The following is a 13,604-nucleotide window of genomic DNA, read 5'->3' as shown; positions in this document are numbered from 1 at the left end:
CCATAGGATAAGAAGGCTCAGCGCTTATCAGCTGCCCCTACCCTAACCATCACCCACCTCTCAAGAGAAGCCTGCTACTGCCACCACACTCTGCTTCCCTTTCCTGTTTTCCAAATGGCCTTAAACCTGGCTGAAAGGCTGCTGCTTCCCCCTTAGGAGTCTGTACAGACATGGGGGCTTCTCTCTAACAGCCCTGCGTCCTGATTGCTCAGGAGGACAGAACCCAGCAGGGACTGGCACTAGGTAGTGAGTGTCCCAGCTCCCTGCCCTGCCTAGTTCACAGATACTCACACTCCAGTCCACAGTGCTCCGGATCTGCCGCTCAGATTCACCACACAGGGTCCCAGGCGTGGGAGGAGGGGGTGCCAGGTGCTGGAGGCCCGACTTGGTGATGGCTTTCCTACAGAAAGGAGGACGGCTGAAGCCCCAGGGCCAGTTGGGTGCATGCTGACTCAACTTCCTTCCCCACCACCCAGAAAAACTGCCTCCCATGACTTCCACAAAGTACAAGATGGAAGAGCCCACAGAAGCTCAGTGCCTTGAAGCTCTCACAGGAGATGTGCCTCCTGTTAGGCCTTTCTTCCATTACTGTCTAGAGCTGCTTCCAAGTGGCTACCCCTAGGCTAGGCAGAGCTTCAAAGCCCTTATTCTGAGCCAGACCCCATAGAGGCTGCATCACTCATCCTGCTGACCTCTGCTATACCTACATAAGCAGGGTGTTCCAGGGCTGGGGTCCAGCTGACTTCCGCCTTAGAGCTACCTGGCGTCTGCGAGACAGCGGGCGCACACAGGCCGGTATCAAGGGGCCTGCTGCAGTGCCCAAGGCTCTCTGACTTCGGCCCCCAAGACCAGGGTTCTGGCCTGATGGCCACCGTTGGCTGAGGCGGCGATAGTGCCCATGAAGGCCCCAAAGAGTATGACCATCAGCAGGGAGAAGGTGGCAGGAGGCTCGGCGCAGGCAGCGGGCCACGGGAAGCAATGGCCAGGTACCCTGGTGTGAGGAGCGCCTTGCCCTGGTACCTGGCTTGGCATCACTTGATGCCCCAGCTGCCTCATCTCCCTCCTGGGCCCCTTCTTCCTCCTCCTCCTTCATGCTCACGAGCCCAGACAACAGCAGGGGTGCACCCAGAAGCTGGGCTCCAATAGTGGCAGGCTGTGGGGTAGGCGCCACATCTACCATGAAGCGGGGGTTGCAGGCAGGGGGCGCAGTGCTGGAGCGCCTGCGGCTGGCACCTCTGGTGCTCAACCCGCAGCTGGGAAGACAGCCCTGGAGCTGTGCACTGGAGCGGCGTCTCTGGGCCAGGGAAGAGGAGGCCTGCCCTGCAGGGGAGCGGCGGCGAGCCTTGCCTGTGGGCAGCCCCACGCCACTGGACCGCCGCTGCCTCTCTCCAGGACTGGGCGCCTTTCGCTGGAAATGCTTCCTAAAGAAGGTCTCCATGCCAGGGGCTGTTGGGCATAGAGACTGGGGATGTCAGGACCTGAGCCAAGTTGAAGTACAGCTGTATTCCATGAGCAAAGAAGGGACGCTCTAGGTGCTGGGGATGAGGAGGTCAGAGCTTGCAGGTACCAGGAAGAGCAGGGGAGCCCAGGCTTAGAGCTACTGAAGGCAGATACTGTTCTCAGCTAGGAGTCCCTAAATTCTACCCCAGGAGTTTTCAGGAGGTAAGGATTCACATGCCCAGGCACCAGAACCAACACAGACCTGCCCTAAAGGGCTTCATCTGCCTTGCCAAAAATGAAAGCAAGACAATCTGGGAGTCAGACCCTACCTGGGTAGACTACAGGACCTTAAGGCCTTTCTCTCTCATATGCCTTCCTCTTGCCCCAACATGCAACAGTTGGGGTCCTCTCCTGGGATACAGTGCAGCTAAGCAAAAATAATAAACTTGGGTAGTTTGCGAAGTATCTCAGTGCTGATAAAATCCTTACACTCAGCCCCAATCTTGGGTTCAGACACTGGGAAACCAGGCTTTGGAAAACTTGGAAAGGCATGCCTACCCCCAGGACAGAGTGTTCATGTCTTAACTTGGGGGATGCAGTAAGAGGCTTAGGCTAAGAGAAGTCTTTTGACTACTGGATGCCATGTGTACACATCTCTAAGAACTTCCTGGTTCCGAGTGGCTGCCTCACCTTAGTATGGCTATCCCAAGGTGTGCTTTAAGTCCTCCCGCAAAGGGACCCAGTGCATCACGTCATCCTCAGACTCACAAGTCTAAGCTTGAGATGACGCATACCGCCTCCTGGAGAGACACAGGGGCCTTGGTCTCTACCCTTGGTGTGCACCAGGCCATGCAAGCACCCAGAGGCCCATTCCTTTTATCTACTTCCCTGCTTTATCTTTCCTCCTTCCCGGGGCATGGGATCAGCTTTCTACGCTCACACCTCTTCTACACCTGAGCAATGGAAGGAAGCCCCTGGTCAGCTGAGGATGATGGACCAAAGAGCAGCCGTGACGAGTGCTGCGGGATGACATACAATGTCTGCCTGCCGAGGCCTGGCTGAAGCCCAGAGCAGGGGTGAGGTTCCATTAGCCAGCAGTGGGCAGGATGAAGGACAGTGAGGACAGCCTGGGAGGTAGTTCCACCTGACATTTGTAGCACCTGATCTCAATCTTCCATCTGTCCTTGCCTGGGAGTTGGGCAGGTAGCTTCAGGGCCCACCTAGGGCGTGGTAGAGAAGGAAGTGGGCCCAGGGGACAGAGCTCCTGCAATCAGGGAGGCAACCTGTGCTAGGACATCAGCAGTGACACTGGACAGGAGGAGAGTTCCAGAGCAGACACTGATAGAACAGGGCTGGTTCCTCCCAAAGCCAACACCATCCAGCTAACATTTACTGGGTCCACTATACACACACACACACACTCAGAGGAGGGAGGGGGAGATAGAGGGAGGGCAGGCAAGTGAGTGCCTGATGAGGAAACAGAGGCCCAAATGGTGGCATACACAACGCCCACTGGCAGATATATCGTGTGGAGTAGATTTTGGACCCTGGTTCTGTCCCCAGAGATGGATGGAGTGCCAGGTCCTCTTAGACCCTGGGACAGAGGTGAGACAGGTTAGAGAAAGGGCCCATATAGTATTAACACCAGCCTATTCACTGAGCACTAGTCTGTGACAGACCTTGGGTGAGCCCTCCTCCACCTCCGTGATCCTACCAGAACCCTCTGAACAACAGCTTCATTACACAGGTAAGTGGCAAGAACATGCCCAGGGTCACATAGCCAGCCACCAGCAAAGGCAGCCCAGGGCTACTTGAGTTAGGATCCACCTTCTGTCCCAGGAAGAGGAACCTGCAGCCCTCGCTGCCTGCTGCCAGGGCACTAGGTCGATAGCTCTCGCCTGTGGTGTCAGCTTTCCCCACCAGTCCGCTCAGGCCACAATGTGACAGCTGCCCAGCCTGGAGGAGATTAGTCACCCGGACACACAGACACCGCCTGATGCTAGTGTCACCCAGAAAACAAAAGGCCACAGTCGGTGTGGGGGAGGTGCTGCTATACTCTCTGGGCAGTGGTTAAGGCTGGGACCTCCCTGCTGTCCCAGAGCTGCATGCCGAGACAAGAAGGAAGCAACCTTTCTTTGTCAGGGCATATGGCAGCCTATATGCACAACTATAGAACCTGCCGCTGCTGGGTGCTCCAAGACACACCTGTAAAAGTTTCCTCAGCTGCCCTGGGTGCAGCCTCCCAGTGGAGCCCAAGGCCAAGCCAGCACATATGACCATGTGCCGTGAACCTCAGTTTCCCTGTTTGTCTAGGAAGAATGTTAAGATTGATTGACATGTTATGACAAGTTCCCCTGCTGTCCAGGTGGCTGTTTGCCACCCCCAAACACCACTGGGTTCCCACTGCCCCTCACTCTGATCATGCTTCCTGTTCATCTCATCTCCATAGAAGCACTGGTCTGTTGGCCAGAGACTGCCTGACTCCTCACTTCCTATGTGTGCGGAGGCTTCTTCTCCAGGCAGCTCAGGCCTATTACCCCAGCACTTGGGAGGCTCAGTCAGGAAGTCTGAAGCCAACCTAGGCTACAAAGTGAACTCCAGATCAGCCTGGGCTACAAAAGAAGATAAAAAGCTCACATGGCGTACACACCTTTAATCCAAGTACATCAAAAGCAGAGGTAGGGGATCTCTGTGAGTTTCAGGCTGGCCTAGTCTACAAGCAAGTTCCAAGACAGCCAGGGCTACACAGTGAGACCCCACCTTAAACAAACAAACAAATAAATAACCAAAAAGCAAGCAAAAATAATAATAATAATAAAAAGCCCTGTTTGGGCCTGAAGTTTTCCCATGGTTCAGCTCTAACGGTCACCTTTCTTACCTCATCCCTTGTCAAACCTCCACACACCACACAGTACATGTAAAAGTCATGAGGGACAGCCCAGAAGGCTCTCACACCAACAGCACAACAAAACTGCTGCCCCTGGGCCTTCTGGTCTTGTCTGGGGCGGCCAGCCACACTCAAACACAATACAAAAATGGCTCAGAGGACCACATTAACCTCCAGCTGGCCCCAGGAGCTGGTGAGGACAGGGCCTACGGCAGAGTGGGGATGCCATGAGCGAGACAGGCCATGTGCTCAGGCTGCAGAGCTGCACAGCAGAGTTCAGACCGTTGTCCACCAGCTAGGAAGCGTTTCGGGGTCTCTTAGCCAGATAATATCACACTTGTTGCTGGCTACACATGGAAAAAACAAGCACTATGGAAAACCTGGTATAGTGGTGCAGGCCTGTAACCCCAGCATTTGGGAGGCAGAGGCAGAGGCAAGATCAGCCTGGAGCACACAGCAGGCCAATGTCAGCCTGGGCCACATGAGACAGATGTGTAAATAAATAAGCAAGCACTTTGGGACCCAGCGTCTACGGCCACACCCCTCAGCAGATCAACTAGCCATTCCAAATCTATTTTCCCATGGTCAAGACAGATCACACCAACCAACTCCGAAGACTGCCATAAGGACATTCTGTTCCAACAATGCACACACAGCAGTTGATGATACTCAACAGACCCAGGACATGGTAGAACCACAGGGCCTGTGGTCGTGCCAGCTCCTGAGGTTTGTCTCTGCCCACAGCGGGGGTGGGAACCCAGAAAAGGAAGCAGGAGTGCCCAGGGTGGCCACCACTCACCACAGGAGGAACAAAGCCCTGTAGCCATGCCACCTGGTGTCTGTTCCTCCCTCTGCACCTGGTGATAGGCCGGTTCTCAGGGAATCCTCTGCCTCCAGAGGAACTCACATAAACACCAGCTTGATCCTGCCACAGTGACTAGTTCATGCTAGGGGAAGGGTCCTCCAGGCCTCTGCTCCATGAAGGCTGGCCTGGGGTAGGATGCCAGACTGTAGCAGTCGCAGAATAAAGGCCTGCCGGGCCGAAGGGACTGCTTGCCAGAAGCCAGCCATGGTTGCTTGGCTCCCATAGCCCCAGGGTCAGGGGGAAGAGAGAAAGGCTGGGAGAGCAGCCAGCTCATCTAGGCGGCCTGAGCTGGTAGGGCAAGGTGCGGACTTCACCAGGTCTCCTCACTAAAGAGATTCAGCTCCAAACAAAACAAGGGCGACACACATGTCAACAGGTGAGCCAGGGCTGAAGGGTAAGGGAACGATCCGACAGCCAAGTGTTTCACGGTCTGCCTGGGCTTGGTGGTGCCTGGGCTTGGTGGACCCACCAAGCCCTGTTCCTTTTCCTTCAGATACGGGCAGGACAGGCAGGAAAAGCCCTCATCTCGGGATGGTGGTGCCTGGGCCTATTCTGATCTACCCTCCCCAAATCTACCCAGACAGCTGCAGGAGGGGGAAGGAGGTAAAGAAGAGAGGGGAACCCCCCTTTGACCTGATCTGGAAGGCAAGGCAGCAGGCAAGAGGTGGACAAGCAGGTGGGGGCTGGGGTCCCAGGCGCCTCGGCTCTTGCTCCAGTCTGCTCGGGGCCGCTGGACTCTGCTGAGCAGGTCCTAGTTTGGAGAGCTAGCTGCAGTGGCTGTGCCTCTGCCCCCTCCCCCTCACCACCCTCCTCCCCCAAGCCGGAGACAGCCGTTATGAAAATAGCCCGATTGGTAACCGACTGCACTTCCTCTCCCAGTGGTGGCTCCTGGCCTACAGCAGGCAGGCGGCAGGCAATGGGTGGGAGGGTGGGCGGTGCACGCGAACAGGCATAGGAACCTGGCCTGCTGGCACTTCTTTCCCAAATCCCAAGGCAGGCTGAGGGACAGCCATCATCAGTACACTCTCCTCCAGGGACAGGGCAGCCTTTACTGTGTCTGGACAAGGGAGACAAGATATACAGAAAGGCAGGAGTGGCCTTGAAGATGGGACAATCACTTACTGTCCTCCTATGTCCATGGGACAGGTTTTATGGGGTCTTGGGTGGCTGCTTGGGCATTGGTTCCAGAGGAAACAGGCACAAGAATAATTATCTATGGAGTATTTCACAACTTAGACAGCCTTTTCTCACCAGCACTATTAGCCAGGAGGCTGGTAATTCCCCTGTGCAGGAGGCTCTCTGTCCCTACTGAACAGATGGCACCCCCGAGGCTCCTGGGAGCATGGGACGCCTGTCTCAGGAGTAGCTGAGCTGAGACTCCAAAGCCTGGCTCTTCTGGCCCTGTTGAGGGGGTCAGGCCCTTTTTGAGCTGCCTGGGTTCATGCCAACTAAAGAATATTTAGGACAGACCAGCTGGTGTAACAACCTAAAACACCCACGCCCCCCCCCCCCCCCAAGCTCATGTGCCTGCCATGGCTTGAGAGGAATTGGCAGCTATCAAACTTCCTGATCCCAGAACCACTGTCTACTTTTTTTGTTTGTTTGTTTTGGGTTTTGTTGTTGTTTTGCTTTTTGAGACAAGGTTTCTCTGTGCAGCCTTTGGAGACCAGGCTGGCTTTCAACTCACAGCAATCTGCCTGCCTCTGCCTCTCCGAGTGCTGGGATCACAGGCAGGTGCCATCATGCCTGGCTCTACTGTCCACTCTTAAAGCAATAGTTTCTGAAACTCCTAAAAGTATTTTGTCTGAGGAGCAAGTGAGAGCTACTAACATCTAACCAAATAGAATCTAAATTAAATCTGAGAGCATTAATCATTTAGGAAGCAGAGGAAGGTAGATCTCTGAGTTCAAGACCAATCTGGTCTACATAGTGAGTTCCAGGACAGCCAGGGCTACACACAGAAACTCTGTCTAGTGGAAAGGAAGGAAGGAAAGAGGAAGGAAGAGAAAGGGTGAGAGAATGATATTGCATAAAACACAGCAAAATCAGTAAAAAGGCATTGTTTAACTTAAAAAAAAAAAGAGATTCTATTTGTTTTGTGTGTATGTACAAACGCTACAGAATGTACTGGAAGCCAGAGGACATCATTCATGAGAGCTGCTGTTGCTTTCCTCCATGCAGGTCCTGGTATCAAATGCAATAGTCCAACCTGGAGACAAGCTCCCTTACCTGCAGAGCCATCTTGCAGGCCCACTTTATGTTTCTGCAAACTTAATGTGGTTTTCTAGCAGCAGCTGGTTCCTTTGAAGATTCTGTGCCTGCATAAGTTACCATGGCTGCTCTGGTGGAGGAACATGAAGAAAAATTGTGTGGAGTTACAAATGGGAGGAATGAAGTCAGGAGCCTAACACAGAGGACCTCTGAAAGGTTCTGCTCTACAGACTATCAGTGAAAATGCTGAGACTTATGGGCAACCTTTGGGCAGAGTGCAGGGAATCTTATGAAAGAAGTGGGAAACAGTAAGTAAGATCTGGAGAGGACAGGAGCTCCACAAGGAGAGCAACAGAATCAAAAAATCTGAGTACAAGGGTCTTTCCAGAGACTGATACTCCAACCAAGGACCATGCATGGAGATAACCTAAGAACCTTGCACAGATGTAGCCCATGGCAGTTCAATATCCAAGTGGGTTCCATTGTAATAGGAAAAGGGACTGTCTCTGACATGAACTGATTGGCCTGCTCTTTAATTACCTCCCCCTGATGGGGAAGCAGCATTACCAGGCCACAGAAGAAGACAATGCAGCCACTCTTGATGAGACCTAATTGACTAGGATCAGAGGGAAGTAAAAGAAGACCTCCCCTCCCCCTCTCCCAAGTCAGTGGACTTGGGGAAAGGCATGCCTGCAGAGGGTGAAGGAAGGGAGGGATTGGGACAGGAGGAGGGAGGGAACCACAGGGGGGATACAAAGTGAATAAAGTGTAATTAATAAAGAATTAAACAACAAAACAAATGGGAGGAATGGAACACCAGGTTTCCAGGTAATTAATTATGGCTCATCTTCTATGCCATTACATGAAAATACCAAAAGTACTCTTTCTTTTTCTTTTTTTTAGAGACAGGGTTTCTCTGTGTGGCCCTGGCTATCTTAGTCTCTGTAGAGCAAGCTAGCTTCAAATTCAGAGATTTGCCTGCCTCTGCCTCCTGAGTGCTTGGGATTAAAGGGTTGTGCCACCAGGTCTATCTGGCAAATGGTATTTCTTAAAGGCCAGTGCAAGGTAACAAACCCTACCAATGAACCTGCTTGCAAGATTTTAACTTTCTTTTTTGAGGCTGATAGGTTGGTTGGTTTTGAGATGAGGGTCCCATTAAGTAGCTCAGGCTGGTCTGGAACTCCTGAGTTCAAGTGAACAATTGCCCCGGCCTCTTGAACAGCTAGGGACAAGGCTTGCACTGCTATGGGGCCACCTTACATTTTGTAACAGCAAATGTAGAACAGTGGAGAATACTGTGGTACTGAGCTATGCTGATCTTCCAAAGGCTGACATATTTCCTCACAGAACATCAAAAGATCATTACCTTTGCTGTCTCTATAGCGCTCAACAGTTTCCTGTCTGGGGAAGCACCTCCCACCACCAGAAGATACAAAGTTTCCAAAATTCTGAGTTTTACTCAAAACTCAAGAGTTTCTTGTTGGCAACAAATGTTGATACTGTGTTCTAGTGAAAGGAGCACCTCATTCATGTTTGGAAAATGTATCTCAAACACCTGAAGTCTGACTAGCTTGTCTGTCGCCTGCTCAGTATAAAAGGAACAACGGGCAGGCTGGAGGCAGTAGCACGGGCCTTTAATCCCAGCACTCTGGAGGAAGAGGCAGGTGGAGCTCTGGGAGTTTGAGGCCAGCCTGGTCTACAGAGTGAGTTCCAGGTCAGCCAAGAACTATATAAACTATATAAAGACCCTGTCAAAAGAAAGAAAGAAAGAATAAAAAAGAATAAAAAGGAAGAAAAAAAGGGAAGGAAGGATGAAAGCAAAGAAAGGAAGGAAGGAAAGATTCAGGGAAAGGAGAAAGAGAGAGCATCAGAGCACACAGCTTAGATTCAGCTGAGAGTTTTAGCACATGACAGTTGGGCTGGCAGTAAAAATATCTTAGGTAAGCTCCATTTCATCACACAAATACTAAAAAGGATCTGTATCTTACTGCTGTTATTCTCCTGTCTCAGCCTCTTCAATGCTGTGATTACAGAAGCCAGCATTTAGAATTAGTAAATCTCAACACTTTCTTCTTTCTCTCTTTTAGGCAGTTTCACATAGCGCAGACTGTCCTCAAAGCCCCTATGCAGCCACATTCTGAATCTGTGATTAGAAGAGCTATGTCACCACACCTGGTTTATGCAGTGCTGTGGATCAGGTCTAGGGCTGCAGACATGTTAAGTTATCATTTTAGTAACTCAGCCATCTCCTCAGCCCAATTCTCTCAACTTGTTTTTCCTAAAGAAACATTAGTACGTAGTAGGGGCCTTGCTGGCTATGAACGTTTCCTATCTCTGCTGATAGCAGAGGCACACATGATGGCAGCTCTGAATGATTCCTATGAAAATGGCTTTGTCCACAGCATCTGCAGTGCCATACTCAGAGACCCACTGATTCCAAGTGACTTTGCACAGCCTGGTACTAACTGCCTAGTTGTAACCCTAACTACAAAGGTGACAACCTCCAGTGCTGTGTCCCTGCAGCCCAGAACGCTGACCTCCACCCCTCCTCACTTATCACCTAGAGTCTACCTGCCCACAGCTGCCAGCTAACCACCCCACTCCAGTTGGCCACCCATCTGGTTCTCTGGCCACAGAAACCCTGTATGCCTTTTTCTCTCGGGTCTCCAGGCTTTACTCTTCCCCCAGGCAACCAGCTGCTGGGGGCTGGGTCTTAGCGCGTGTATCTGGAAGTAGTGTGTCCAGAACAGGACTGGTAGGGAGCTATGTTTACTGTGGATCAGACCAGGAGGAAGGAACAGGGAATTCCGTGGGGGAGGGGTCAGGGACTTCAGGGATGGGAAATGCTTCCTTCTGGGTACCCCACCAATGGCTGGCCACAGGCCCAGGCCACTTCTCTTTGTTTAGGCACATGAGAATGGCAACAGCTTTTGTTTTGGTGGCCACTTTCCTCTCCTCTTTGGGAGATCTGGTGAGTGACACCTGGAGGCCCCTTTCCGGGTTGGGAAGCTATTACATGCATACTCTACAATCTCTGTGGCTTTCCTTATAAAACCAAGACAGTAAAGGTGGAGGGGCTGCAGAAGCTAGGGGTTAGGCCAGGACCCTAACTGAACTCCTTGCACAAGTGTCCTTTATGTTCTGGGTCCACCTCACAGTCCTGCTAGGCTCCCAAGAAGCAGTAATGAATGGCAACTGAATCCTTTAGAGCTTCTCCTTCAGTTCCCTGCTGACCCAGAGTCATTTGAGACCCTTCACTTCCACAGGACTGCTCCCCATGGACAACTAGCAAGGACCCAGGCCTGACAGCCAACAGCTTTCCCTATTTTTTTCTTCTGAAATATTAACACTTATTTTGTGTGTGTGTGTGTGTGTGTGTAACACACACACACATACATGAACATACATGAACACACACACATGAACCCTCACATAAATGTGTGGGTACACATACATCATTAGGCCATAACGCACATGTAAAGGTCAGAGGATAATTTCAGGAGTTGGCTCTCTTCTACCATGTGGGTTCTGGGGGTCAAACTCAGGTCATCAGCTTGGCAGATAGTACCTTTAACCTCTGAGACAACTCTCTGGCCCATTTTCCTTCTGGGGGTGGTTCAAGACAGGGTTTCTCTTAACAGCCTTGGCTGTCCTGGAACTTTTTTTGTAGACCAGGATGGCCTCAAACTCAGAGATCCTCCTTCCTCTGCCTCCAGAGTGTTGAAATTAAAGGCGTGCGCCACCATGCCCAGCATGCACTTTTCTGTTTTTCTATGTTAACAAATGCATACCTCACTTGGCCATTGATGATTATTTATCTATTTATTTGAGGCAGTGTCTCATGTAGCACAGGAGGACCTTGAACTTCTGATCCTACTGCCTCTACTTTCCAAGTGCTGGGGATTACAGGAGAGAACTCTCCTACCAGGTCAGGCAAGTATTACCTATCAATTCTGATTGAATTAGTAGCTGGTACTACCCATCCCCACTATCTGTCCTCACAGCATGGATGAGAGCCAGGGAGGCACAGTGCAGTTCAGTGGCTATCCCAAGGCCTACAGCTGACGAGTCGCAGGGCTTCAATGAAAACCCAGTAGTTCCACACTTGCAAATGTGTGTTTGCCACTTGTGGCTGTTTCTGGCACAGGCTAACACTTCTGCACTTGGCGCCTGCAGTCTCAATAATGGAAACCAGGGTTCCTGCTTAGCGAACTCAACCTCTCCTTTCTCCTCCCATCTTGTTAGAGTTTGCTCAGGCACTGGCTCTGCTACAAAGTGTCACCCCCCCCTCCACCCCAGCCCCCATCCTCTCCTGGCCAGGGGACAGGGGATGGTAGCTCCTATATTCCCAGGCCCTCTTCTGGTTATTCTGGCTCAGCAGCACTGCCCTGCTGGGCTGCACCCCCCACAAGACCACAGAACCTGGGACCTTGTATCACTGGAATTGCATCTCCAGTTGTTGGGCACGGCCTGAAGAGTGAAGACAGGGCTACCGAATGGTCCCTCGTCAGCCTTGGTCAGGCTGAGAGCTGATGGCATCAGGCTGGCTGGCCAGCTCCTGAGACCTTCCTGCTAGCACTGTGTAGACAAGCCTGTGTTTTACAAGCAGCCCTGAGACTGACCCCTTACGGGAATATGCTCTCCCAATGGGGCTCCTTTGTTACACCCGAGGCCCCCAAACCCAGCCATCTCAGCTCCTACCTTCTCATCTGCAGCCAGTTCCAATTCCCCACTGCTGGGAGGTGGACTCCCTCCTTCCATGCAGAATTTAACCTCTCACATCCTCTGAATCCTCCGGCCCAGTACGAAAATATCTACCACAGCCCCCTAACCCTCTGACCACCTTCCCCTTGTGACTTTGTGGTTCTAGCTCGCTCTAACAGGTTCTGTAAAGAAAGCCATAGAGAACATGGAGTGGGCAATGGCTCCCAGCCCGGAAAGAAGCCTCCACTCGTACATCAAAGACTCAGAATCAGCTCTCGGCCCCCAGATTCCCACCTGGTCCCCAGGCATCCATGCATGCCACCCAGGGCTTTTCCTACTGCTAAAGCGAGAATGCTGCCAGCACAAAGACGGCTACCAGGCTACCAGAACTTGGAAAGAGTTCTGCCTCTGACCCGCTGGACAGTCTCAGGCTAAGATGCCTCAGCCTCCTCACCTGATAACTGGGGCTCCAGGGATTGCTGTAGGCTAGAAAGAGAAAGTGTTCATGACAAACATTTCCTCTGTTTAATGAGTTTCAAGAAAGGAAATACCTCCAGAGGCCTAAAAATTAGGGTTACTGCTTGGCAAGACAATACGGCAACATCTATCTAAGCCAAGACACACGGGCCCGGGGCCAGAGCACTGGTGGAGAGGGTCTCTCAGGGAGCTGGGCATACGAGCAATCGCTGTGGAAAACTGAAAAGGTTCTGGTCATGCCTGTAATCTGGACACTTGGGAGGCTAAGGGGGAGGGTCATTTCTAGTTTAAGATTCTACCTCAAAAACCAAACCAAACTAAACCAGACCATCAAAACAAAACAAACCAACACACCACCCCAATATTATCATTATTTTTTCTGAGAATTGGTCTGGCTATATAGTCCAACCTGGCCTAGGATTCATGTATTCTGGGCTGACCTCAAACTCAGTATCCTCCTGCCCCAGCCTGCAAAGTGCTAAGATCACACACATATACCTCTCTACCCAAGTAAGGCATTCCACTCGGAACAAAGTGAAAAGCGTCCGGGTCTGGGGTTTACTCAGTTGGTAAAGTGCCCAGTGTGCAAGCAGGAGGATCTGTATACAGACCCTAGCACCAGCGGACAAGAGTCTCAGTCCCAGAAGAGCTGGGTAGGGTAGCTCACTCTAATCTTAACACTCAACGGGCCAGAAGGATTGCCACGAATTCAAGGCAGGTCTGGGCTATAGATGTCTCAATCCCCATCTTTCCCACCCCCAAAAAACTAAAAAAAGCTGCGAGAGGGCGGACAGCTAGCCAGCGTCGCCTTGGGTCTCCCCTGTCTGGTTTCAGCAGTGTAGAGCCACACTGGGGTACAGCGGGCAGCTCTCAGCTCTGTTTCCCCGGGGTCAAACGGCACGACTCTCCTACAGGATGCCTTCCAGAGGCGGGTGGGCAGCAGCAGGCTGTATCAGTGGGTTGTCTGCGTGGGCTAAGGAGCAGGAACCAACTTGCCCCCTTTCACAACCACCCCCAGCT

General features: G+C 51.9%; 1 protein-coding gene across 7 annotated transcripts in view; it reads right to left on the bottom strand.

The window, feature by feature from the left end:
- Dgkz (diacylglycerol kinase zeta) overlaps positions 1–13,604 on the bottom strand; it is a 41,902-nt gene that overhangs the window by 10,769 nt on the left and 17,529 nt on the right. For 5 of the 7 annotated variants that reach the window (XM_055600523.1, XM_055600516.1, XM_055600531.1 and 2 more), the window contains exon 2: positions 292–400. In XM_055600523.1, the coding sequence (XP_055456498.1) occupies positions 292–400 (109 nt within the window). Of the gene's footprint in view, positions 1–291; positions 401–707; positions 1,854–5,825; positions 5,935–13,604 lie in introns of those variants that run through there. The other 2 variants (XM_055600501.1, XM_055600509.1) reach the window with 2 other exon arrangements.

Source organism: Psammomys obesus, unplaced genomic scaffold, assembly GCF_907164565.1.
Source record: "Psammomys obesus unplaced genomic scaffold, mPsaObe1.curated_primary_1811, whole genome shotgun sequence".
Classification (NCBI taxonomy): Eukaryota; Metazoa; Chordata; class Mammalia; order Rodentia; family Muridae; genus Psammomys; species Psammomys obesus.
This window is presented reverse-complemented; position numbering and strand designations above follow the sequence as displayed.